This window comes from Peromyscus eremicus, chromosome 5, assembly GCF_949786415.1.
Source record: "Peromyscus eremicus chromosome 5, PerEre_H2_v1, whole genome shotgun sequence".
Taxonomy (NCBI): Eukaryota; Metazoa; Chordata; class Mammalia; order Rodentia; family Cricetidae; genus Peromyscus; species Peromyscus eremicus.
In genome coordinates this window covers 34,979,384-35,006,504 of record NC_081420.1, presented here as the reverse complement: position 1 = coordinate 35,006,504, position 27,121 = coordinate 34,979,384, and the positions used below count along the sequence as shown (strand labels likewise).

At 36.4% G+C, this 27,121-nt stretch overlaps 1 protein-coding gene across 1 annotated transcript; it reads left to right on the top strand.

Annotated features, from left to right (window-relative positions):
- The first annotated feature begins 14,550 nt into the window (after positions 1-14,550).
- Positions 14,551-21,675, top strand: LOC131911257 (prolactin-2A1-like). Its single transcript, XM_059263238.1, has 5 exons — positions 14,551-14,581; positions 17,285-17,460; positions 18,973-19,074; positions 20,194-20,373; positions 21,484-21,675. Exons 1-5 carry the CDS (start codon positions 14,551-14,553, stop codon positions 21,673-21,675), a joined length of 681 nt encoding a protein of 226 aa, XP_059119221.1.
- Positions 21,676-27,121: the final 5,446 nt, after the last annotated feature.

Here is a 27,121-nt window from a genome sequence, read left to right as displayed (position 1 = left end):
ACTGCTAGGAGGCAGGCGGAAGTACACGCCTGCAATCTCAGTGACGGCTCCATGTTTCCTTCCCCTCAGAGGATGTCAACAGCATCATAACAATGGTGACTAAAGTGGTCATAGCTACATCATTCAGCTTATTTCAGGGTCAAGACGAAGCTCCAATTGAAATTATAAATAACCAGAGTCATCTCTACCCTATGAAGATTGAATTTCACAAGCTAGGAAAATAACTATGCCTTAGACCTTTATTTTTTTCCTTTAGATTCTTGTGTATTTTGGTGACCACTTCTGAAATATTTCCTGAATATTGGATAAGATGACCTATTTGTTTCATGGTTTCTGAACAATGGAACACAAGACCACAGGATGAATCACATGCTGAGCAGCTTAGCTTTTATGAGTCTTTGCAGGTATCCATGGATCACTGCAGCTGTTTGCCATTATATTATATTCTAGGCCCACAAGAGTAACACAGGGTGCAAATGCAGATCCTTAGAAGGCTTTTGCACTAGTAAATGACATTCATGTCCTGAAACAACATCAATGAATTTCTCATTAGTGTCTAAGACTTGACCTCTATAGCTTTTGAGCGAGGCTTATTGTAACAATCAGGTTCTTTCCATGAAATTAACTTTAATCTATTCTAGATGTATTGGGCTACACCTATATGAGTTGGAACACTATTGGATGAGTTGATACATATGGTTTGGTTCAGCAATAATCTTAACTTGGACTTAATAAAGTTCTCTTTGTGACAGTTCTCAACAGTAGCCAGCTATCACGTGGTACTACAGAAGTCAAGCAATGCTACGTTTTCTTCTCTCTAATCAGATTTCTTTTTATCATGAAACCAGAGCATGTGACTTCTCATTCCACTGTCTCTTATTTTTGGTACTTTTACACCTAAGACACTATTATATTAGACAGCTGGCCCCTGGAGCCTCACTGTCACACACTTCATAGGCAGACTGGGAAAATGAGTTATGAAGAAGAGTTCATTCAAAAGAAGAAGAGGTTCAACTGGTAGTTCCCTGATAGTGTGTAAGATTCTAATGCTTTGGTGACTCCAAGACAAAAGCAATTTGGATCACTGAGCTTTGTTGGATGTATTAAGAAACAGGGCCATAAAGGTGACAATGATATCACATCTCCTATGTTAAGTAATGATCCTGCCAAAATTTTATACAGTGTACTTCCTCAGATAAAAGGGAACACACACACTCTAGACACATCTCTGATTGAGATCATGGTATGTATCCAAAGTAGAGAGTCTTACCTGAGAGTAAGACAAATATGCTGAACTTATTTTTTAGAGGAAAGGAAAGCATTTGTGGTGGAAAATTTTCATATAACCCTGAAATCTTTCCACAGACGGATGTGACCAATAAAAAGCAGTGGCCAAAGAGTCTGGAAGCCATCAAATCAGGAGTGTTCTTAACAAGATAACTGGGTTGGCAGGTGTGCATTGTCCTTTCCCCCACTTACCTGAACTGGGCTTATCAGTTCAAGTTCCTCCCAAGTTATCTATTCTTTTGTCCACTGGAAGATCCCATAAATACAGAAGCAAAATGCTCCTAGGAAAGACAATGTCTTATGGAGACATAAAGGTGGCAATGTCTCCTATTCACTCTGCTCTGCCAAAAATTGATATTTAAAGGAATCAACTGAAATAAGTCATGGAGTATTTCATTTGTAAGTTGTATCTTATTTGATTTTTCTAAGACTTCATTTTTATGTTAACTATTATATGCATGTGTGTATATGTTTGAGTCTGGGTTTGGCACATAGGTGCAATGCCCATGGAGGGCAGAAAAGGGTGTTGTATTTCCTGAAGCTGGGTCTATTGGCAGTTGTGAGCCACGTTGCCCTGATGCTGGGAATCAAACTCATTTTTTCTGTAGGAGCAGTATGCACTCTTAAAACACTGAGCCATATCTCTAGCCCCTGCTTATATTTGTTTGCTTTTTTCATTTCTGAAATAGTCAATTTATTTATTAGTGTTTTAATTGAAATAGAATTATATCACTCCACCCCCATTTCCTCCCTCCAGCCCCACCCAAAGACCCTTCCTTAAATCCCTCCTATGATGACTCCACTCTCAAGTTGATAGTCTCTTCTATTTTATATTTGTTTTATACACACACGTGTGTGCATGTGCTGTTATATAAAAATACAAACCGATGCGTTTACTTTTGTGGTTTGTATGAATATAGTTTTAAAACTGAGGACTCTTCATTGAAAAATCCATAAGAGGGCTCATCCATGGGAAAGGCCAAGTCTCCTTCTAGCAGTCAATAGTTGCCTGCAGTTCTTTGTCTAGGGGTGGAACCCTCTGGAAGTTTCCTCTTCCATTAAGATGTCCATTGATATTGCTACTCTGTTCTCATTTATGTAGCCACGTTTTAGAATGGAGTGGTTGACAGCAGACTGTCTGATATTGTGGGTCTTTCAGTCTTCTTGCCCCCTCTTCTGAAATGTTTCCTGAGCCATCAGTGCTGTCATGTCATGTAGATGTGTCTATTAGAGCTGGAGTTTTCATGACCATTTGATCTCTGCATTGTGTCCAGTTTTGGTTTTCAGTGACAATTTCCATTTGTTGCAAAGAGAAGCTTCTTGGTGAAGGGTGGCAGCTACACTTATCTGTAGCTGTAAGGATAAGATTCAGAATGTAATAAGGAGTTATCCTGGTGAAGAATGTGAAGGTAGCATTTTTTTCTAAGGTCCGATGATCTTACTAGTGTGGAGGTTAGGTTTTCTCTATGAAGGGTGATTTTTCTCTTGTTGAGTGAACCTTAAGTCAAATTAGAGGGCTGTTTGTTACCATCAACATGTGAGTACCACTCACTGTACCTTTAGGCGTATATCTTGCCTTGCTGGTGATTGTTATACTTCATAGGTGTTTCAGCTGGGTAGAACTGTTTAATTGCTTTTCCTCTCTTTGTAGCTTGCACAGTATTTTCTGGAGTCCTGGAAGCTAGACCATAAGGAAGAGGCCTTGAGGTCGGATCCAACTTGAATTGTCTGAGTTGTGTGTCCTAAATATGTGATGTCTTGTCTTCATCAATAGGGCCTTCCCTTAAACTCTGAGAGGCAACCAAGGCTTTACTGAAAACATTCTTTTAGGAGTCACATAAATACATCCACTTTTTGGATCTAAATTACTTCATTTGATATCTTTTCTAGGTCTACTCATTTCTCTGAAAACTTCATGCTTTCATTTTCTTAACAGCTGAATAGTACTCCATTGTATATACATATCACATTTTCATTATCTATTCATCAGTTAAAGTACATGTAGATTGTTTACATTTCCAGGCTATCATGAACATACTAGAAGCAATTGTTTTCTGTTTTTTAATCCTCCTAGGTGCTGAATTTCTATATTAGCTCATAATTGTTTGGAGGTTTTATCATTGACTTTTAATGATATAGCCCATCCTATTACAAATGTTCATTATGTTATGCTAACATCTACCATCTCATAGATTCACACAATTAAAATTGCCTATAAAATCAAACAGAGCAAATGAGATTTAGGAAGACACCATTTATGAGAGGAAAAAGACATATTTGAATGCAGGGGGTTATTAAAAATCTCAATTCAAGAGTGTTTTTTTTTTGTACTGAGTTGTCTATTGGTGTAAATATTAAGGCCACTCCACGTAGTTAAAAGGAGATTTATTTAATGGCGTAACTTACAAATTAAGGGATAGGTAGGTCGCGGGGTCTGGGGAAGGTGTATCACAGTCCAGCGGTGTTCTCTGGAGCTCTGCTTGATCCACCTCCACCATCCAGGGTCCCGGAATGGAGAGAGCGCCCGCCGATCCAGCTCTCGGGTCTCCAGGTGCCTCCCTTGGCCCCGCCTTGTAGGCGTGACAGTTGCCGAAGTCTCAATGGGGGTTGAAACTTCCAGATCAAAGCTGGAATGGCTACCCACTACAGATGTATCTCATTGATAATACAAAATGAAGTACTAGAAAGACTATAGGACAGAAAGATAATACATGTGGGATGACAGATGTTTCTCCACACTCTAATGGCTCTGTTGACTTTGGCATGGACACTAGTTATTTGCTGCTTGGAATTACATACATGTCTATAATGTTTTCATTAAATTCATTTTCTTCCAACTCTTTTTTGTAATCCCACCACTACTTTTCCTTCCCAATTTCATGCAAACTTTTACAAACAACCCAAGTACACTTAGTGTTGCCAGGATACACAATAGTATAAGGACATCCACTGAGGCATGGGCTATTTATATTTCTAAGGGATGACATGACATCCCCTAAGAAATCTGAATCTCCCTCCCCAAATAGCCATTGATTGAAAATAACTCCTTATCCATGGTCAGGACTTTATAAGTCCCTCTTATAACCATGCTGGAGTTTTGGCTGAATTGATCATGTGCAGATCTTTTGTATACACTGACAACTGTGTGTGCAAAGTATTATGTCTATAAAATTCTATTTCATATCAGTATTCCTCTATTTCTGGTTCTAATAACAAATCTATATTAGTTTTATCTTATGGAAAACGCCTTCAATCTAACTAGGAAGTAGTCAGATATTCCTATTACATTTGTGCTGTTATTGCAAAAATGAGCTTAGCTTGCAGTCCAGCAGTCACTATAGCTTTAAGGGTTCACAACTGGGAAAGGCTGCTGATTACTTCTCTTACCCAGTAACATGCACACTACTTTCTGACACTATGAAAGCTATGCAGTAGAGATGAAATATCTAAGTCAATCAAGCATGGTATCTCTATGTGTAATGTCTTCAGTAATAGGCTCTTACAATCAAGTTGATGTGGGTAACCAAGAGAAATGATAATAGGCTGTATTCTTTTATGGGAGGCCTCTCAAACCCAATGGAACAACAGCTCAAAGGGATTGGAGAACACCTGACTTTGGAGTGATTCCATACAATGAGAAACCCTCTACTACATTAACAGATTCAGTACCAGCATTTAGAATTCTTGTCAGTAAACTGTCCTCTCAACATTAAAACATTCCCGAAACACTTGTGTTCATCTGACCCTCTGTCAAACTTTCTCCAGAATTTCTGCTTCTGAGCTATCCTAAGTGGCCTCAAATTCTTCTTTCTGTGAACTTATTGCATTTTCATTTTTTCCTAAGTCGCCACACTTACATTACTTTCATATTATACAGGTCTATTTTATTTTATTTTTTAATTTCTCATTAGGTTTATTATTTATTTATTTATTTTACATCTTGAACATAGTCCTCCCCACTGTCTCCCCCAAGTCCCCTTGCCCCACCTCCCTTCTGCCCCCCCAATCCACTTCTATTCATAAAAGGGCAGGGCTCCCATGGATATCAACAAAACATGGCATATACATATCTATTTTAAATACCAACCACTGTTACACAGATTCATTAAGGCTCTCTTGTCCTTATAAAGTTGTCAATACAAGAGAAGAGAGATTATAAGGAGAAATGCATGGGTTCATCCACTGTCTATTGCACCTCTCATAGTATATCCATTTTCAATGTTCCAGAATTTAGTTTCTTTACTAGACATAAATAATTTGGGAACTGATGCTGTTCTATGATTGAATATGGAGCAGCCTTCCAATCTTTGCTTACCCCAAAACAGACTGTCAGTAAAGGAGTTAGCCATGAATGCAATTAAGCTAGAATTAGGAAGCACAAATTGATAATTTCTGATCCCTATAAAATTCCTATAGAAATTCTAATATATTTATGTGAATCTTTATTGTACGATCCAACAAAGACTGTACTCCATCCATGATTCAGGCCTCAGTCTTTCCAGATGATTTATCTCCTATTCCCACTTATTATACAGTTTACCAAGATGACTCTCAATGTTTGTCTGTCACTGAAATGTGGAGACAGAGATTAAACAAAGACTTGAACAAATGAATACAAAACCAGACTACATGTAAAAGGAGAGTGAGTGGTCTGGCAAGCAAAGTGTTAGATAATGAAAAGACACTCAACAGAAGCACCTATTTTTTTTGTATAAATATAAACTAAGAACACAAAACAATACGTATCTCGACTGTAAGAACTTTCCAATGCATGAAACTTGATAACCAGACTACTATTAATAGGCAATAAAATGCTCTTTTCTCTAAAAATTCTTCTCTGTGTAATTCATCACCTGAGTGTGATTGAACTGGGGTAAAACATCCCACCAGGTGGGATTCCCTCCATTATAACCACAGTGAACAATTAATCAAACTTAGACTCCCGGTTATACTAATATCACGTTACTCTTGGCACCTAGGTCAGTAAGCCTGCTGCCTCCGTTTTTGGCTTTCAAAGATTTAGGGAAACATTTGCCAAGAAAATCAATTAACTTGATTTAGCCTGGACAAAAAGGTGGAGGAAGGGAGAAAGTTCTGCAAGTTAATCCCCTCAACAAAGCCTGTTACTCTCTTGTCATTTATCCAAAGCCATAGATATGTACCACACCATTTACAGTCAGAGATATTACAAAAATGCACTGGTGCAATCTTAAGAACAAGGGAATCAGTGACCCAGGCTGTCTGCAATCTTTATTATAGATACAACTATTCGGAGATATGAGATCTTCACTAATTGTAGGTCTGGCAAATAAGGGTGCTTGGTGCATTCCTTTTGTAGCTGGAGAAGGAAGATTTTTCAACATTCTTTTGAAGGTATTATTGATCTTTAAACTCCCACATTGCTGACAAATCTACTAATTTTGTAAGTGTAAACCTAACAGACTGGTGAAGAAAGGGTGAGACTTCAGTGTTTATCTTTAGAGTACCTCCTCTCCAGCCAGGGATTCAGCATAGATCATATATAGAGCAAGTGACATTTTGCTGGATCTCAGTGACAGAGACTGTTCTGTAAATTTGATTTGAGAAGTTCTAAAGCAATCAAGATGAGTTGAAAAAAGGAGTGAAAAAACAGCAAAGGGGGACTGCTCAAAAAAATAGATTAAGAAATATGATGAACTCAAAGCAGACTTCTTCGGAAAATTTTAGTAGTGAGCCTGGGGAGGCTCTAAGTTCCCAACAAGAAATAATTGATTGGAGAAAGAGGTGAAGGAGATGATCTTCCAATTTGTAGAAATCTGAATCTTTGGTGAACTCAAGATCAATGAGAATCAATCCATGGTAAGCCTCAAGTCCATCTGGAACATGGAGCAGCTGTGGATGGATGTAGATACAGAGCCATGCAGATGAAAATGCTCTACCATTTCTTAAGTTAAGGAACCATCTTGTCCCAGATAATACGCTGTGAGCTTTTCTCTGCTGAAAGAATATATGCCAAAGGTGCATTTGCTCCTGGGACTCATGGTGTACCCAAGAGGTGTAGAGTTTTGTCTGATGGCACAAGGATAAGAGGGACATATTTGTTTGTGAGGAAATGACAGTCTTTGGGTCTGGAAAATCTTTGCGCAACCCTTGGCCCTTTCAGCAGGCAGGGATATGGGAGAGAAGCAGTGGCAACCAGATACCCTAGAGGCAATGAGAGCAAGGACACATTCTAGAAAAACAACTGGGACACCAGGTGACAATGAGATGGTTCCCCTTTAACCCTGACTGAACAGAGGAATTTGAGTTCCTCCCAAATTATCCATTTCCTTGTCAATTTGGAGCAGCCCCAGAGAGGAATGCCACATACCTCCTTGAGAATAAGAGCATAGTACAGAGAGCTGCACATGGAAGTGATTTGTGCCATGAAAAAGACAACTGCCACCGAGTATGAATTCAAGTTGAGACTTTGTTAGCAATAAGGGTTATTTTTTTCACCAAATAAGTTGTTTGTGGAAGACTTTCCACTCTTTTCACAATCTTTCACTACATTCTGATAAAGTGAAAGGAACAGACATTGAGAAGTAGGAAGTGAGGAAGCTGAGTTCTTCTCTGAACTCCCTGCTGTAGGACTTGAACCAGAAGAGGAAGGTGGGGATGTATTAAACAGTTTATATGTTAGATGAAGTTGAAAGTAGACCAAATGAAACTTATTAGACAGAACGAAGAAAGCATACAGAATGCATTTAGAATGGTGCTGTGATGGTATGAATTCAAAGGAGCATAGTGGAAACAAGTTATTAGAGAAGTCTTTAGCTGTTTAGTACTGCTTGTTACATTACCATTTTCTGTTCATAAAAGTAGTTATTTTTTACTCATGGTAAAGCTCTATGATAACTGTATTTCCTGTCATTTCACTGTGAGTGTTGGCTTCTAGAAATGACTAACTTTTATTTCTAAGTTCTTAGTAGTATTGCTGCTCTTTTAATAGTGATCTTAGTCATGATCTGAAGTTGATCCAGATGATGGACTAGAAGCCAAATCAGGCTGAATGGCAGATTGAAGTCTGGGATGTAAGAGAATACTAATAATTTATCCCTCCATCTGCTACATCTCCAGTCCAAGAAAAAAATCATTCAATACTATCACAAATTTATTTTAGCACTAGACCCAGGAACTTTCTTAATCATGGGACTGAACTTGCTATTACTAGTACAATAAAAACATAGTAGCTACCACTGTATGTAAGGATGTTCACCCTGGCAAACTATGCTAAAAGACTCCTACATGGAAATCTATAAAAGCATTGAGGATTTAACTTTTACTGCGGGAGTTTCTAGAATTAAATAAAAATGAAGCACAATATATAAAAAAATCTATGGGACACTGTGAAAAAGTATTAATAGAAAAAGTTTATACAACTGTACAACATCAAAAATTGTGAGATATCTCAAATCAGTAACTCGATGATACACCTGAGCATATTAGAAAAAAAAAAAACAAGCAAACAACATCCTCCAAAAAGTGAACAGAAATAGATATAAAAATCAGGTCTGAAATTGACATAACAAAATTTTAAAACTGAATCAATGAAACAGAAATTAAAAAAAAATCAATGAAACAAACTGTTTGTTCTTCAAAAATATTAAAATATTGGCAAAATTTTAGCCAAATTAAATAAAGATACAGAGTCCAACTAATACAATTAGAGATAAAAGGGAAAATAGAAACACAGAAGAAATTCTGCAAACCATAAGGATACTTCTAAAAATTTATATTCCATCAACTTAGAAAAATATGAAAGGATATGATGAATTTGTAAATGTATATAACATACCAAAGTTAAATCAAGATGAAGAAAATAATTTAAGTAGACCCACATCATCTGATGAGATAGGAGCACTAATTTAAAATCTCCCAATTAAAAATAGCACAAGGCTGGGTGGATTCAATGCAGAATTCTACCATATCTTCAAAGAATTGCCAATTCAAAATATTGCAATTACCCCTCAAAATATTCCAAAAAAATAGGGAAGTCTGAGCCAGAGCTATCAGAGGCATGAAGAAGATGAAGGAGATACAAATAGGAAAGGAAGAAGCCAAAATATTCTTATTTAGAGGCGGTATAATTCTATATACAAAAGACCCTAAGGACTCAACTAGAAAATTCCCACAATGATAAATACATTCAGCAAAAAACAGGACACAAAATTAACACACAATAACCAGTATCTTTCTATACATTCTTAATAAGCATACAGAGAGTAAAATCAGTGAAATAATACAATTCACTCTATGCTAAAAAATATCTGAGCATGAATTTAACCCTGAGAAATGAAATGAAAACTTTAAAACACTAAAGAAGATACCAGAAGATGGGAAGACCTCAGGTGCTAGTGGATTGGTAGAATTAACACATGAAAATGGCCACCCTACCAAAAACAACCTACACATTCAATATAGTCTACATAAAAAGTACCGTGCAATTCTTCACAGAGGAAAAACATAATCATTGATTTCCTATGGAAGCATAATCAATTAACTCTTATTCGGGCCTTACAGACTCACAGGGTCCAGGAACATAGCCTCTATCATACTATTAACATCTTATATAGAAATTTGGTTTGAGATCAGCCTAATTATTGACATATTTTCCTTTAAGTGTCTCCTTTTATCATTTCTTTTTCACACACACTTCTTGATTGATTTAGCCTTTCACAAATCCAAGTTCCATGACAATCTCTCTCATATACATCTAGCAATGTATGTCAGTCTTTTGCTGAATCCCAAAATGAAACAGAAATATTATAAAATAAAATGCTAAAGTCTCATCATTTATCTATTTTTATATTAAAGAATTACTGGGTTTGTCAGGCATTTAGGGATTGGGGAACCAAGTGCAACTAAAAAGAAGATAGAAAAATTTTCTCTCTCTAACTACCAAAGAAGTGGACCCAGCAACAGCAACATAGGCTAGGGCTACCATTGGCTAGGATCGTATACTCAGCATAATCTGTACTGGTAATAGAGGATGGGGGCAACTGGGGTGACTGGCTACTTTGATCCTAAGAATGCACTCTTGAAATTCTGTCACATTCATATCTAAAAGTGATATAGTTGATTTCAATAACTGGATAAATTATAAGATGGTAGCATGCACAGAAGAGTGAGTTCCATTAGATAGATTTCTCCATCAACATGTTTAAACACGTTAAAATGAGTAAATATAATTTCTTTTTATCAAATTGTTTCCCCAAATTTGGGGGAAAATGGAAAACCAAAGCAACAGGTTTATGGAACTATGTACCCATCAGCAATTTAGCTTTAATGCACCCTGGAGAAAAGATTTTATTAAGTAACTGCTTCCAGAAATTAGAGTGTAGGAACTCCATGTGTTATGATGTTTTCTTCCAGGTCAATCACCTTAGGGTGTTGGTTGCCTGCAAGTCCATACTGAAGAATATGAAGAGAAAGTAACTTTTGAGCTTGGAAAGAATATTGTAGTTATCTATTTCCTTTCTTGTCAATGATAGTCAAGTTATTCATTTTCAAAAGCTGGGGAGTCCCTGGTGAACTGTTTTGAGATGCTGATGAATTTCTGCTCATGTTTCCCATTTGTAAAGACTGTTTTTATTGAATGCTTTGTGGAACAGGATCATTCATATTTTGCTTGACAGAGCACTTACATTATTTGCTGCTCTGTGTAGATCAGTTTTGATTCACTTGTTCAGATTTTAGTTTACTTTTTACCTTCACATTTTTCTAGACAAGCTTTTGTAGCCATGTGTAGCAACATTGAAATATTGATGACACTAGATAAACTATTACATTGATCTGAGGATTGAATAGTGGATATTTTCTGTTTTATTGTATTGTGTAATAAGAATTTCAAATACAATTTGAACATTTCCCTTGCAATTTTTAATGGTATAGGGAATGTGGAATCTAAGCTATGTTTCTCTGGCCAGAATTCTAGCTAAATTCCATTCCTGACAAATGCCTTTTGTTGTTCAATCCATCTCTTTATTGAACAGAGTTTGAGAGACTGTTGAATATTTTCTCAGATAGGCATCAGCTCCCAACTACAGTATGCCTAATAAGAAGGGAATTTGTGAGTACAAACATGGTAATTGTATGAGACATATAAGGAGGGACTCCTGTGTTTCTCTTCAGAATATCTCCTGTCTGGACCACAGTAGAGGGAACAGTAAGGTCTAGGAAGATCAGAATAATGATGCCTAGTGTGAAAATCGGGCTGGTAAAGTGCTAAAGTGAATGAAATGCAATGAATAAGAAAAAGAGTGGGAAAGGTACACATAGAAAGAAGCATGTTGGGAGACTGAGGTCGCCTTTAACTACAGTTTCTAGGGACAGTTTGACTGAGGGCTGGATGTCACATTAAAATGTTTCTTAAAGATGAGAATGTTGAGAGTTCAGTTCACTGAAGGCAGAAGGAGGTACAGGTGTTAGCAGTGAACCTGCTGCTGTGGTGAAGGAGATGCCATTGATGGGAATCCATTCAGGCATTTTATTTGCAGAATGGTCATTGTTACTGGCATATATGGGCACAGAGCACTGCTGACTAGTCTCTCACTGTTAATTTATAGATGTACTGAATTCCCACTAACACACTGAAAACTACTGTTTTGCTGAATGTTCAACTAATAAATCCTTAACAAATAACAATTGTAGGATTTAACAGACAGCAATCAGCAGGATATAGCTATAGACATAGTAACATTAAAGTGGAATGGATTTAGCTTAAGCTAAGAGTGGACAATTATCTCTACCAAACATATCATAGAGTGTAAAATGTATAGTAAAAGATCTGTAACATGGGTAGGAGCCAGTTATGATACAGTGTGTACCAGATTGGAAAGAGTCACCTAAAGACATGAAATCAGGTTGAGTTTTGCAATCATGGAAAATAAGAACTATTGAATGTGAACAATGCTCTTCCAGCTCTGGGCCCTTTCAGCAGACATGTATGGCTGATAAACAGGATGTGGCCACGGGGTCAGCCTGAAGCCAGTCTTACACAAGTAGCCAGGTGAAATGGCAAGGATCTGCAAACAAGAATGGACCTGGTCCCCCACTTCCTCATGGCCAACACAAGTCATGCCCCTGGCCAGCACAAATAATATAAGCTGTATATGCCACAGCATCAGCTGTTCTGGGAAGTGCCTCGAGACGATGAGCACTTACGTTTAGTGGGTGATGACATTTGCACAAATCCCATTTTTCGGTGATCTGCTAAATCTGATAACGGCAATTTTGATATGGTGGAGTTAATTGTGGCTAATATTGCAGTGGAACGTCATCACAGCAGGGCAGATGACACAGCTGGTCGTATTGCTCCCACCATCAGGAAGCTGCAGGGACAATGCTGTCTCTGCACTTACCTTGTCCTTTTCATTCAGTCTGAGACACAACAATGGAGTGATACTCCTCATAAATTGGTCCTCTTGCCTAAAGTAGCAAGGTATGGACTCTTCCTCATGAAACTACCCAGAGTTTTGTCTCTTAGGGGATTCTAGAGCCTATCAAGCTGCCAATCTATATTAGCAATCACAGTTCCAACCTCTGTCAGCATGACACATAACTATAACATTTTATGCAAAAATTTTTTGTCCCTTTCCGCATGGTTAATACCCTTGTCATAGCACATGACTCATTGGGCCTCTTCATGGGTCCTCATAGTGAATCAGAGTTTCAACACTGCTCATTCATCTACTATCTCTTCTTAGACTCAAGGCAATTTCTTGATCATGAGATTCTTATTGTTAGATTGGTACAAAGTCAAAAATGAAACATTCCCTTGCAAAAAGAAGGAATATGGGATAATATCTACAGCCATATAAGGCACTGCCTGGGGTATACCAGGTTGTCCACAATTTCACTCTTTGGAGGAAACAAAACAAATGAGATCTTTTCATTATATAGTATAATGTAATAACTGTTTTCATTTGTAATGATTCCTGTATATGCTGAGTTCATTCCAACTTGCATTTGTGACAGAGAATACCAGGCCATTGATGATTCTGATAACCATCTTCAAGGGTTGACTATATAAAGATAGCATCTAGTATTGTAAATATTTCAAAGGCCTTCTATAAGCAAAGACAACAGTTAATTTGAAGGCAGTAACCTGCCATTGTTGGAAGAAGTCTAAGTCAAACTACAAGGTTACTGAAATATCCCAAGGTCCAGTTACCGGCTTCTTATGAGTTATACAACAGCGAGGCCCTATTGACCACTTATGTAATAAACTGTCAGTGGATTAGATGTAAGCAATACTAAATATAAGAGACCATAGAATGAGATGCCACAAGTCACAATTGCTTGAAGTATATAAATCCATCAGGCAGAAGATCTAATACTAGTATTTGACTTCCATAGGACCAAATGTAAGTATCCTGGCTACTGCCAGGAAATGTCACTAAGGAAGCTGTTCAGCCAAAGTCAGTGACATTACTAAGCCAAGCAGGATGTATAGATTCATCTAATAGTGGTACAACTATTATAAACATAGACAAGCACGTTTGTATTTAAGTCTAATTCCATGGCTATATATAACTCGTGTTTCTTCACTGTAAATCTGGCTGAAAGTCTGTAAGTGGGGCTATCCTAGGCTCCAACTAGAAGGTGTTTGATATTTTTTCTTATAGTGAATGTGATTACCTACCAAAAGTCCCTCTAAACATTTGTATCTGGCCCTACACTATGCTCTTATGTGCCTACTATTTAAAGGCAAATGCTAATCAGTGTTCCAAGGATATTGGAAAAGACTCACAAGGCTAAATTGCTCAAAACTTCTGACTCTTTCTTGACCTTCTTCCCAGTGCTCCAAAAACAATGATATCAATATTTCAACACATCTAAGATTCAGTGAAAATTTCAGAAGTAATAACTAAAATATAAGAACATAAAGAAAATAATGAATGCTTTGGGCACATGAAGAAAGTCACATGTTTTCATGAAGCAGAGTTTACTGGTGTGAATTACAATGCAATTTGGACTCTAATCACATACTTAGAATAAAATAAGCAATGCAGTTATACATAGGTTAATCATCATGACAATTAGGCTGTAAAACAGCCCCTGAGGGGGGAGAGTCAAGGTATCCTCAACTTGGATTTGCATATTACTTCCTCCTGCCCCTGGCAGTATATGGCCTTGGGGATAGTGTGAAACACTATATAGGAGGGAAAATTAACTTTAGGTACGATTGTTGTGGGGAAGATTTCTTAAGTTGGAGCCGCGCTGCTGTGGAACTCCTCAGAGATGCAGCTGTCTTTACCTCATCCACGCTTTTGTAAGTAACTCATTACTAATGTGCTTTCAAATGACAACCTTACACATTACATTGTTTTACAAAGCTGCATTGGGCAGTTTTATTTTTTGGGGTATCGTTTCTATATGGTGTTCTGGTTCCCAAGCTTTAATAGACTCTGTAAAGGTAGAGCTGTCTTTAATTCAACTCTGCTCATGTCAGTGACTCTTCTCCAAAATTCTTCCAGTTGACCTTAATTAAACATTGCCTTATTTTAAAATGAAACTGGTTTGGAGAGGTTTGTTGTTGTTGTTGGGTTTGGTTGTTTTGTTTTGTGTGTGTATGTGCTGTGCATGTATGCATGTGTGTGTGCATTCATGCATGCATGCCTGTGTAGGTGTGTGTGTCTGTGTATGTGTGTGTGTGTGTGTGTGTGTGTGTGTGTGTGTGTGTGTGTGTGTGTTATTGTTCTCATTTATGCAGTAAATGGAAATTTGTCTGCCAGGGAAGTCGGAAGGAGCTGAGAAATATTTTCTAACTATTGCTCTAGAAAACAACTGCACAGTGCACTGATGCATCCCTGATTCTGAAAGGGAAGTCTTCTTACCTGGAGACATCCAGCAACGGCTAGAGACATTTTGCATTGGCCTAGTTGCCCTAAGTGGAAAACAGGAACAGCACCTGTCTCTAGCGGTAGAGACCAGCAGTGAGTCATTTTAACAATTCGTATTGAAGAGAGTTCCAGACATGGAATGATCCACCTCATACAGCCAAACTTGCAAACTTGATATTTATAGTCAGAGTAACAACAAGAGTGGGTACAATTTGTTACAACTGTAGAAGGAAGAATATAACATATTCTGATTTCTGGATCTTGCTTGACTTGAATGAACTGAATCATATTTTCAGTTTTGTCCACAGAGCAGATAAAGCTAGCAGATGTGGCTCTCTACAGCTTTGAGAATTTCAGTCAAGCAAAGTACTCTTTAATATAAAGGACACTTTGCTAATATTTACCTTTATTTTCTTGATAATATTTCCAAGTAAAATGAATTATTAACATCCAAAAATTTCACAAAAGCAAGCTTTTAAATTTTATGAAGTTATAAGCTAAAACCCTTACCTCCTTTTACTGCACTTAGATTGTGAAAATCTTTCAGATGATAAATTAAAGATATGCATATATGCTTATATTTATTTTACAAATAAGTATCTCTCATGTATAAAACAAATTTGGAAAACTTTCACGATTTTTGAACAGCTTTTTCTATAATAGGAATTATCTGAATATTTTTATTTTATTTGAAAAGATTCCTGTTTACCTGTATACCACAGAGTATTTTGATAGTTTTATTTTGCGTATTCCGTTTATGTGTTTTCCATTATAAATCTTATTAAGTTTCTAAATTTCTGATGTGCATATCCAACTCCATTTTTCACAGCTTCTGAGGGTCAAGGAGTCTTTTCAGATTGGTGTCACTGAAGGTGTATAAACTTTCCACTTTGGGGCCTTGATGGTAATTCATAGTATTGTGACTATAAATTATCCATATGTTATGGGGTTTTTGTTCTTTTATGAAAAATGAGTTGATTATGACACCAATCCAGCTCATTAGAAAACACTTTATAACTGTTTTACACAAAGAAGATAAAAGCAACTTCTTACTGCCTGTGTTATCTAACCACGTGGACAGTGTGTAGCAGTGTAGGATGCTGACAGCCTGCCACAACACAAGCCTCAGGTGCTGGCCAAGAACTCCACTGTCAGTGTGGTGACTCCTCAAATTACTAAGAGGAGAGACAATAAAAAATGTAGAATATCTACATGCAATCTATTTCATCATCATGGTTGGTAGAAACCATAAATTCAGAAGAAAAGTATGAACATTTTGACAAAAGAAGAAATACATGACATTATTACACTGAGCTGGAAGTTCCACTATGTGGCTTCATTTTCATAACACCATTCTCTTTGCCATAAGTACTTGTAAATAAATAATCATGAGTTTATTCCCACTTTGCCATGAAAATAAACCCAGAAACAGAACTGTTCTTCTTACATTGGTGTCCAAAATACTAATATTAGACACTGAATTAAAGTTAGAAATTTGGGGACTAGAGTGGTGGCTCAGTGGATAAAAACAATTGCTTTTCTTGAACAGGACCTGGGTTTTGTTCCTACCACCAACTTGGCTGCTCACAACTTTATCTTTAATCCCAGAAAAACTGACCCCTCCTTCTGGCCTCTTTGAGTACGCGGCATACATGTCTCACACACACACACACACACACACACACACACACACACACACACACACACATACACACACATACAGATAAAAAAAACCTGCTACACATAAAATAAAATTAACAATTAAAAATATTACAAATTCATGAGTGGTGTTACTGAAAACCAGCAGAGAACCACAAGACCTTGAACTATCTGGAGACATAGGCTTGAACACACACTGGCACACTTAAGTTAGACTCCAAAAGTTTGGAGAAGGCAGAAGCAATGCCAGGAGTAATAAAGAACTGCCAAGAGACACTCATATTATGAAATATGAATATAAGAGAGTATAATCCTCTACTTGAATATCCTCCTTGGAAAATGCTCATTATTCTCACAAAATTAAACAACAATTTGTACAAAGGAGGCCACTGTTAGCAAAGGCTTAGATTGATGACGTCACTGTTGATAAACTCAGATGACTAGATCTCAGAGTCATTATTCTCCTTTAACAGGGACACTGCTTCTACTACTGATGTCCAACCTGCTCCTGTGGGAGGATGTGGCCTCAGTTCCCACGTGTTTAATGAGGAATGGGCGCTGCTTTGCTCCTTTGGGAGAAATGCTTGATCGAGCGGTCAGTTTGTCTGAGCACATAAGTAAACAAGCCTTTGAAATGTTCACTGAATTCGTAAGTACTGCCCCCTGACTTCCAGCTTCTTACCAAATTGTTCCTCCATTGAAATGGTTAGTTTATAGTACATTCTAAAGTGGAAAGCATCGTGGTCCAAACTTCAAACAATGTAGCTTCATAGGTAGAAAAAAAAATAGAGGCTACAAGATTGTGGAACCAGAAAATAGGGCAGTCTCATGGAATGCCAGATATTTGCCAAGATATAATCTTAGTTTTCGCTATTGTTAAACTTTTATTAATTCATTTTTTATTTATTTATTTATTTTTTTTCGAGACAGGGTTTCTCTGTGTAGCTTTGCGCCTTTCCTGGAACTCGCTTTGGAGACCAGGCTGGCCTCGAACTCACAAAGATCCGCCTGCCTCTGCCTCCCAAGTGCTGGGACTAAAGGCGTGCGCCACCACCGCCCGGCCTATTAATTCATTTTTGTGATATGAATATACACAAGACATTCTGAGGAAAGATTTGACTCTCTTTCAAGTATCTAGTAAGCTAGTCTTTGCATTACTCACCTTTAGATTCTGTTATCTACAAGAGAAGAATGCATTGCAGTGACTTGCAAAGGTTAAATAGAGTTAAAGACACTGAGGCCATGTCAGGAAAAAAGAAAATTAATATTCAATCTTCATATTCACAAATGTTACTAATAATTTTAAACTAGTCAAGATATGTAATTTAATAGCAAAGGGTCTGATGCAGGGATCTAGGTCAGGTATTCATGATGAAGACCTCTTTAAGGCTTTATGGAACATGTTCTAATCCAGTCAATGAAGAAACGAACAATGATGACTGCTCTACATTAATGGGCTTGTCAGAAGTTGGCTCAGTCCTTGCAAAGCCCATATATTCCTAACATTTATTTCACATATTATTGTTTCTGCCTATTTACATTTCCTGATGGGTCACCTAGGACATTCAGAATCATCCTAAAAATTCATTCAAACTGTCAAATATGTCATTAATAGTAGTTTTGAATAATAGATATTTTACAAAATAAAGATTTAGAAGTACATAACAAATAAATATTGATGAGAATACAAAGAAATCTATTTTCAATTTTAATTGGTTCATGGTTTAATATTTTCTAGTATATTCTGCATAGAGTATAACTTAATTTTGTCATAATCAATACAATAGTTTGTTTGTTATTCCTAATGAACTAAATGAGAAATACCTGTGTAGATGCCAAGGTATTTGTAAGAAAAATTGTTTACCATGGCATTTGTTACAAATGATACTTTAAAAAATTGGTACTTGGTAGCCTTGCTGGTTTTTGCTGAGTAGCAAAGCTAAGAATCGTAAATAGGAGGGAGTTTGGGAAATTTAGAAGTTATATGAATAGAAAATAAGAAAACAGATTGAATGTAAATGTAGTTAAATGGCTCGTTTCCTTACTATATTAATATTTTATTTTTAAAATGAAACATCTATCAAATTCATTAATGTGTTGATCATTGATTCATTTACACAATTTCTAGTCACCAACTAATTGCATATTTTATCATTTCCAGGATAGTCAGTATGCCCAGAGCCACCAGCTCATTAGCAAGACCCTCAAAAAATGCCACACATCTTCACTCGATCTTCCCACGAATAGAGCTCTGCAGACACACGTGAGTCCCCACCCTTAGCATTTCTTTCACACTGGCTTTGCCATACTATAAGTTATTGCAGTCAATATATTGAGTATGAGAATAATATCTGCAAGAAATGGACATGGAATGAGTAACAAAAAGAAATTTTATTATATAGTTCATAAATTGTAAGGAAAATCTGCCAAGTAACATTTAACAAATCTATAAATCCTTTATGGAGAGGACCCCCTTTCAATGCCAAACCTTAAGGATCTACATATCTTATAGAAAAGGATAAATTATCATTGACACTCACTGTTAAGGGCAGTAATGTGGATTTATACAAAGCCAATGTGGTTGTACTTATCTTCTGTTGCTAATGGACTGTGTTGACAGCTCTTTATGTTACTAACTCGTTTGCCACTTCTTCGTGCCACCTCCTGGTTCTACTTAAGTTTTAGATCCCAAGTGCTGATTCCTAACTGATTGTTCTGCCTTCGCCCATATCACACCTGAAAGTCAGCTAAAGAAAGGAGCACAGTTAACATTCTAAGATATTCCCCAGTTCGTAACCATCCCCATTGCGTGCTGACAAGGTTACACATCACACATGTCTCATTTAATTCCTAATCCTTATCACCTCTCATTTCTGATTTCCTGCCATAAATGATCTCAAGGTAATTTAAACTAAACGGTATTGTATATGCTTGCATAACCCCACACTTAGAATGCATATTCCATGTACGGCTTAAGGGCTAAAGCATTGTGTCTCTACAATTCTTACTAAAATAATGATGAATTAATGAAAGAAAGCAGAGAAGGCAGAGCTGAGATGAGAATACATTTAATAAAAGCTATTACTATAGGGATTGGGGATTTAGTTCAGTGGTAGAGCACTTGCCTAAAAATAAAAGCTATTACTTTGCTAACAACTTTAAAGTACTCTACTAGAATTTCTGAATTCATTTCACTCAAGTTTTATACACAAAGTCAATGGCAATATTTCATATCATCATATAATTTACAAAAGAATGTTTTAAATGCATGTACAATTAACAAAGAAAGCTTAATTAACCCTTTTGAGTAAAAAAACTGTCTGTGTCTAATGCTGTTCCTTTTCACTTATTTTCATATGATTGTTCAAATATGGTTACTTAGCCAATCACCCTACTGAAATTAGTGGAAAGCTTGTTGAATGCCTGGAAAGTCCCCATCTATCATCTAGTGAAAGAAATGCCTTCCTTGAAAGACGTCCCTGCTACAGTCCTTGACAAAGCCAGAGACATTGAAGAAAAGAACACTGGACTCCTGGAGGGGGTTAGGAGCATTCTCATGCAGGTGAGCAGTCCTTTCTACTTCTCTATTTTCCTTCTTAATAAACCAAGACACCAGGGCAAGGAGAATTGAATTTTGCAAAATGTCTCTTTATAAAAGAGAACTGTATTTATAATTTTTTTCATTTTTCTTTATTTAGAAATTTTCTACTCACTCCACATACCATCCACAGATCCCTCCTCCTCCCTCTTCCTACTCCCCAGTCCTCTTTCCCAAGGCACTCCGCATCCCCAGATCCCCTGTATTATTTGTACAACTGAAAGAGAGTAGTTGAAAAGCAAGAACAAATAAGAAATAGAGAAATCTGTCTACCATGATTACAATCTTAAACATTGTAGAAAATATCAAATCACCATGTTGTACACAATATATATGCAATTGACATATGCCTATTAAAAGGAAACATGTTTAAATTTAAAAAAGAGAGAGAACTGTAGGCACCGAACTATCACAGACACATCATTTAAGGAGAAGCTGGAATTCCAACCATCTAAGGGGTGTTTCATTCAAAACTGCACATCCCAGGAACCTCAGAAGAAAACATCTGCTCATCATTTATACTGGGACAGGACTCTTCATTGTCCAAAAGTCAATACTCAGGCACTTGAGCAGATCTTGTAGCATCGTTATCCCTTAACTATTTTCACCTAAAACTGTCAAGTGTAAAAGTCACTGAATTTCAGATTTGGGGTGTATGCATTATATGAAGAATTTATTTGGTTCAAAATAAGAAAGGACAATGTTTCAATATAAGAACCTATTGAGAAAAAAAGGGCAAGTCAGGAACTATGTTGAAGACATGTAACATTGCTTAAGAGATTGAATGGACACTGGATTTTTCCTTGTACTTTTTTCAAATCCATGTCTAAAACCAAGTAACTTTCTGTCAGTCTGTTCTTCAACTTCCGCAAGACTTTAGTTTATCAGGCAGAAAAATGCATACTTCAGTTTGTCACATTTTAAGTACCTTGGTTCAATTCTCATGAAAATCCATAGGTTTGGCTGAGTTTAGCAATCCTTACTCTCCTCAAGTTTTCATTCCACATTTGAAAAAGTTGTGCATCCCAAAATACTAAACTGTAATTGATCTTTGACTCTCTTTTTGTTGATCAGATTCAAAGTGGAGATGAAAGAAATGAGAACTACCCTGTGTGGTCTGGACTGCCAGCCTTGAAGTCTGACAGTGAAGATACTCGCCTGTTTGCATTTTATAACCTGATCCGCTGTGCGGGCAGAAATGCTCAAAAAGTTGAATCTTCTCTCAAGATTGTGAAGTGCAAAATATTGAAAGAAAACAACTGTTAAGCCCTTTCCACCACATCTCTTTCTGAGATGCTACTGAATGATCTGTTGCTGTGAAACTTCCTTTAAGTTTTTCTCTTCTGAATGCATGCTTGTTGTGATGGTTATCTTCTTTTAAAATAAAAACTGACTCCATATAAGCTACCTTCTGAGGAGCCAGCCAAATGATCATAACTGCTGTATGTCATTTAATTTTTAAAAAATCTGTTTATGCCATTAACGTATTCCCATCAAATATTTCACAAATAACAGAAGTTAGGCATGCAACTGACATATTTCACAACTAATTTAACCATTAGGGAATATCAATGAGTATTAAGTTATTAGAATCTAAGGGAGACATTTTTCACAAATCTCTTCATTCAGCCTATTCTAAAACTTGGGATTTTTTGGATCCTTAATGAAAGGATCCTGACATTACAACATTTAAGTTTCTCACAGACAACACAAGTGCAAGCGAACTTCATTTCCCTAGCATTGTGATATTTGTTGAAGAACCTCAAGTATCTTGGATACAAGTATAGAATGGTTCCTGATTTCTTTCCAACTGTCTTCAAACAGTTCCTCTGATTTTGGTTGTCTTAACATCATCTCAATCAACCCTGTATGCTGTATCTCTAAAGGCTTCTCTGGGTGATACCAAATTTAACATTTTTTTTGTATTAGTTAGTACTTTCCTTTTATCCTCTACTGGCTAAAGTGACACAACAAGGAATGAAATCTGTACAGTTTCTATGATGTTTATTTCCTTTTATTTTTTGATTTATATTCCTATGGGTTTTTTGTGTTTTGTTTGTTTGTTTGTTTTTTTGGGGGGAGGTTTACAAGACAGGGTTTCTCTGTGTAGTTTTGGTGCCTGTCCTGGATCTCTCTCAGTGTATACCAGGCTGTCCTCAAACTCACAGAGCTCCATCTGGCTCTGCCTCCCCAGTGCTGGGATTAAAGGTGTGCACCACCGCCGCCCAGTGCATTCCTATGTTTTTTTTTTTTGATACGTACATAAAGGATCAGAAGACGGAATGATTATGACCCTCTAATTTATTGCGTGAGTAAGTGTATTGCTTACTAAGGCTATTGCCTCCTACTGAAAAAATATTCCTCCCATATTTGACCACAAACATAGGTCATAGATAAATATAAAAGATCATTATGTGGTTTATATACTACATGGAATTTTCTAAAACTGAGAACAAGAAAGAAGATGTATCATTTGCAAGAAAAAGGATGCAATGGGACAATTACATTAAATCAATCAAGCGAGTACTAAATAGGCAAATATATGTTCTTTCATTTGGGTGTCTAAAATTTTACGAAGCCAGATAAACTCCTGTATTTTTAGAGCACCAGAGGATACATAAGTCAACATAATATTCTCTACGGGAACAAAGTGAGCTAACATGATAGAGAGTGGAGAAAAAACAAATTGTATTGTGGAATGGAGTCAAATGTGTGCAAAGCACATTTACATATGTGCACTGAAATGACCTTATATAATCAAATAGAAAACATTTAAAATTTAAAACGTCTGCAATTCAGAGCAGTGAAGCCTGGAAACACTGGGTTAAGATTTTTTTCACACATGCACTTCTTTCATGACTATCCTTCAGTTCACTTTGGTTCTTCATTTATAATCACCTGAATTTAATATGGTAATTCACATTCTTTTTTAAAATTATATTTGTTTTGAAATTTTCATTCATATATGTAATGTATCTTGATCACACCCCTTCTTTCCTGCCCTGTCCCTACTCCTCACACCATAATTATGTCTCCATTGCAACTTCATATCCCTCTTTTATCATAATTTATGTGTGTATTTTAGCCCCTGAGTCCAATATTAGTGCTATCCATAAAGACAAGAGTGTGGTATCATTCACTGGTTTTTGAGGAATTACATATGGACACAGATGTAAAGAAATATGACTCTCCTTCCTCAACAACTATCACTTGCCAATAACTCCTCAGCAAAGGCTGGGGTTTTGAAGTCTATCTATCCACTATATTGCCTTGACCTTGTGCAGAAGTTGTATATATGATGACAGCTGCTCTGAATTCATGTACACACCAATTATCTCATGTCCATAGTATAGCATTCCTCCCAATTTCCCAGGTCTTTCATTTTTCCCATTCTTCTCCCCAGGTTTCCCTGTGTGTATTTTGGTAAGTTTCTACAGTTATAGGTTTCCAGAAGACGTATTCAAAGTCTTTAGTTTCAGTTACCCGTCTCCATACTCCCCCTTCTATCTTGTTCTATCCCCCAAACTATTTCAATCGTCCTGTTCCATTATTTCCCTTTTATATTCATACTATTTACATTATATCCCATTTCCTTTAAATTATCTCCCATAGTAACTTACTAGTTTTCTCACATGTATAGATACTCTAATTTAACATATACATAACAATCCAAAGCTAGTGTCTACATATGTATTTTCTTTCTGGGAGAATCAATGTGGAGGGTAGAAGTTCATCAAAAAGCTAAAAGTATATCTTCCATATGATCCAGCTGTAGCATCCCTGAGTATATAATAAAAAGAACTATAGCCTACTATAGAGATGCCTGCACATTCGTGTCCATTGTTTCATCTTATTATATTTTATTTGGTCATATTTGATGTTATCTCCTAGATGTCTGTTCTTTTGTAATGAAAGACATAAAGAGAGTAGATCTGGAGAGGAGAGGAGGGGTAGCAACTGGGAGGAGTAAATAGAGGGGAGACTATAATCAGGATATATTATATGAGAAAATAATCCATTTTCAATAAAAGGAAAGGAGAAAAAGAAAATATAATAATACAAATGGCTGAGAAATATTTCAAATCTGATCAATATCATTCATGCTCAAGGAAATGCAAATTAAAAGTACTTTGAGATTTCATCTTAGTCCAGCAGCCTATATAGGACCTTCTAATACTATAAAAGTTAGTAGCGATTGTCTTCTGGTCAGTTTAAGAGTGGTTTGTCTGTATCCTGCAATCAAAGTGTAGAGTTTCAACAATAGATTCTTGTTACCTAGTTATGATAGACAACTGAGAGTAATGGTAATAGCCATTATTGTTTGGGGGTTCCTCTATGGTTTCTCTGACAGGGAGGTACCATGTATCAGGCATGGAGATTTCCAATCAGTAATCTATTCCTTCTAGGAGCAGTATTGTTCACTAATATGGCACACTTGTGTGCAAAATCATATTCAAAGGTATTTTAATTAGCTTACAAAACTAGGTGGCTTTCATTGGTATTTTCTCACTTACCATTAGTACTCATTAACTTACCCTTACCTCATTTAACCAGATGCTCTGTTCCCATCCTTATTTAAACCTTAGTTCACAATATTCTCCTTTGTTTTCTCATGTCACATATTATGTTATACTATCCACTCACATTTTTTTACTTGAATAAAAAGATCATAGGTTCTCAATTAGCACATTCATGTGTGCTTCCTTCTGATTAAGGACTCGCCTGGTTCTTCGTTTCTTCAGTTTTCATCATTCTGTTACCTGTGTAAATCTGCTGCTCCCAGTATTCCAATTTTCTACTTTCACTTTACTTATACTCGACTATCCTCTTCCCTAAAAGCATCCCTCTCCCAATGGCTCACTTATAGTCTTCTAGCTTCCTAATTTGGTCTCTATAAAACACACACAGAAAAAAAGGAAGATTTGAAGCTAAGCATTTCACATAAGAAACAACACATAGCTTATTGTTAGAGCACTAAGGGACCTCACTCTATACAATATGTTACAATTCTACCAGTTTATCCACAGTTTTTATTATTTCACTTAATTTACAGATAATATTCTGTTATAATACATATATATATATATATATATATATATATATATATATATATATATGGCATTTTCATTACACATCATGCTTTGCCTTTCTCTACAGCTCTTTCCTCTTCCCATGGTCACTGTTTACTTTCCTCATTTCTGTGGTACTTGAGGTTATATAGGTACATCTGAAGATTTGGGGCAAGAACCACAAATGAAAGAGACCAAGTGGTGTTTGTCTTTCTAGACCAAGGTCATCTCATGTAATATAATATTTCCTACTTTCATCCATTTCCCAGCAATTGCTCATCTCTGTCTTTCCATCTTTGTGACATTAAACATCAGAGATTGAGAGGACAGTAATTAATGGTTTTAGAATGAGATGAAGTCAATATTATCACAAAATGCCTTATTCTCATACTTTACTTCTGCTGTCAACTTGACATAAACACAGAGTCACCAGTAAAAAAGAACTCTCAACTGAAGAATTGAGCAGTTCAGATTATCCCAAAGTCATATATATGAGGCATTATCTTAATTGCTATTGCACTATGGGTGGTGCAATCTTTAAGCAGATGTACCTGGACAGTATAAGAAAGGTAACTGAGCAAGATAAGGAACCAATAACATAAGTATTGGTTCTCCATGGTTTCTACTTGAACCTTCTGCCTTGAGATCCTGCTTTAGCCTCACTTAATTATAGACTGTAACCTGTAAGTTCAAAGAAACTTTCTTCCCCAAGTTGCTTTTGTTTGGGTGTTTAATACAGCAATAGAAAGCAAATTATAAAAACTTCATTAGTCCAGAATAAATATAAATGTGAGATGATGGTAAGGAAAACAATTTCATACTTGCATATGAACACATCTCATATTTCAGAGTACTTAAGTATAGCATAGTCATATAGCATTTGGATTGTCTGTCATTACACTACAAATATTGTCTGATAAGTAGCCAGTATCCCAGACAAGTAAAGTTCATATTATGTACATCAATAATTATAATAAATCATATAAATGACCTGATAAATACAAATTTCTTTATCATTTCAACAGATACAGATAAAGCCTTTGGTAAACCCAGCATCCCTTCATAATAAAAGTCCTAGAGAGAAGCAGACTGGAGAGAACATATCTCAAAATAATGAAAGCTATATATGACAAACCTACAGCCAATATAATTCTAAATAGAGACAACTGGAAGAAAATCCATTAAAAATAATGAACAAAACATGGCTATCCATCTTTTACACTCCTTTTCAATAGAGCAGAAGCAATTATGCAAGACAAGGAAAACAAAGGAATACAAATGGGAAAAGAAGTCCAATTACACATATTTTCACATCATAAGATATTATACATAGGACATCTCAAAATTGTACCATAAACCTTCTAAAATGACAGACAATTCCAGTAAAATGGCAAAATTCAAAATTAACTTTAAAAAAAACAGTAACTTTTCTATGTATCAATTCCAAATATGCTGAGTAAGAGCTCATGAACAAATCTCCATTCCGTGGAGACTTGAGGAAAGTAAAATACATAGGAATAAACCTAGTCAATAGGCATGAGGCCTCTACAATGAAAACTTGAAATTACTAAAGAAAGAGATTGAGAAAAAGGCCTCTCATGCCCATGGATTGGCTGAATTAGTATTGTGATAATGATTGATCT

What these genes read in the sequence shown, in the direction of transcription:
- LOC131911257 (XM_059263238.1), top strand. Translation starts at nt 14,551, where the DNA reads ATGCAGCTGTCTTTACCTCATCCACGCTTTT. An exon ending in ATAGAGCTCTGCAGACACAC is followed by an intron (nt 19,075 to 20,193) that starts GTGAGTCCCCAC and finishes ATGGTTACTTAG; the next exon opens with CCAATCACCCTACTGAAATT. An exon ending in TTAGGAGCATTCTCATGCAG is followed by an intron (nt 20,374 to 21,483) that starts GTGAGCAGTCCT and finishes TTTGTTGATCAG; the next exon opens with ATTCAAAGTGGAGATGAAAG.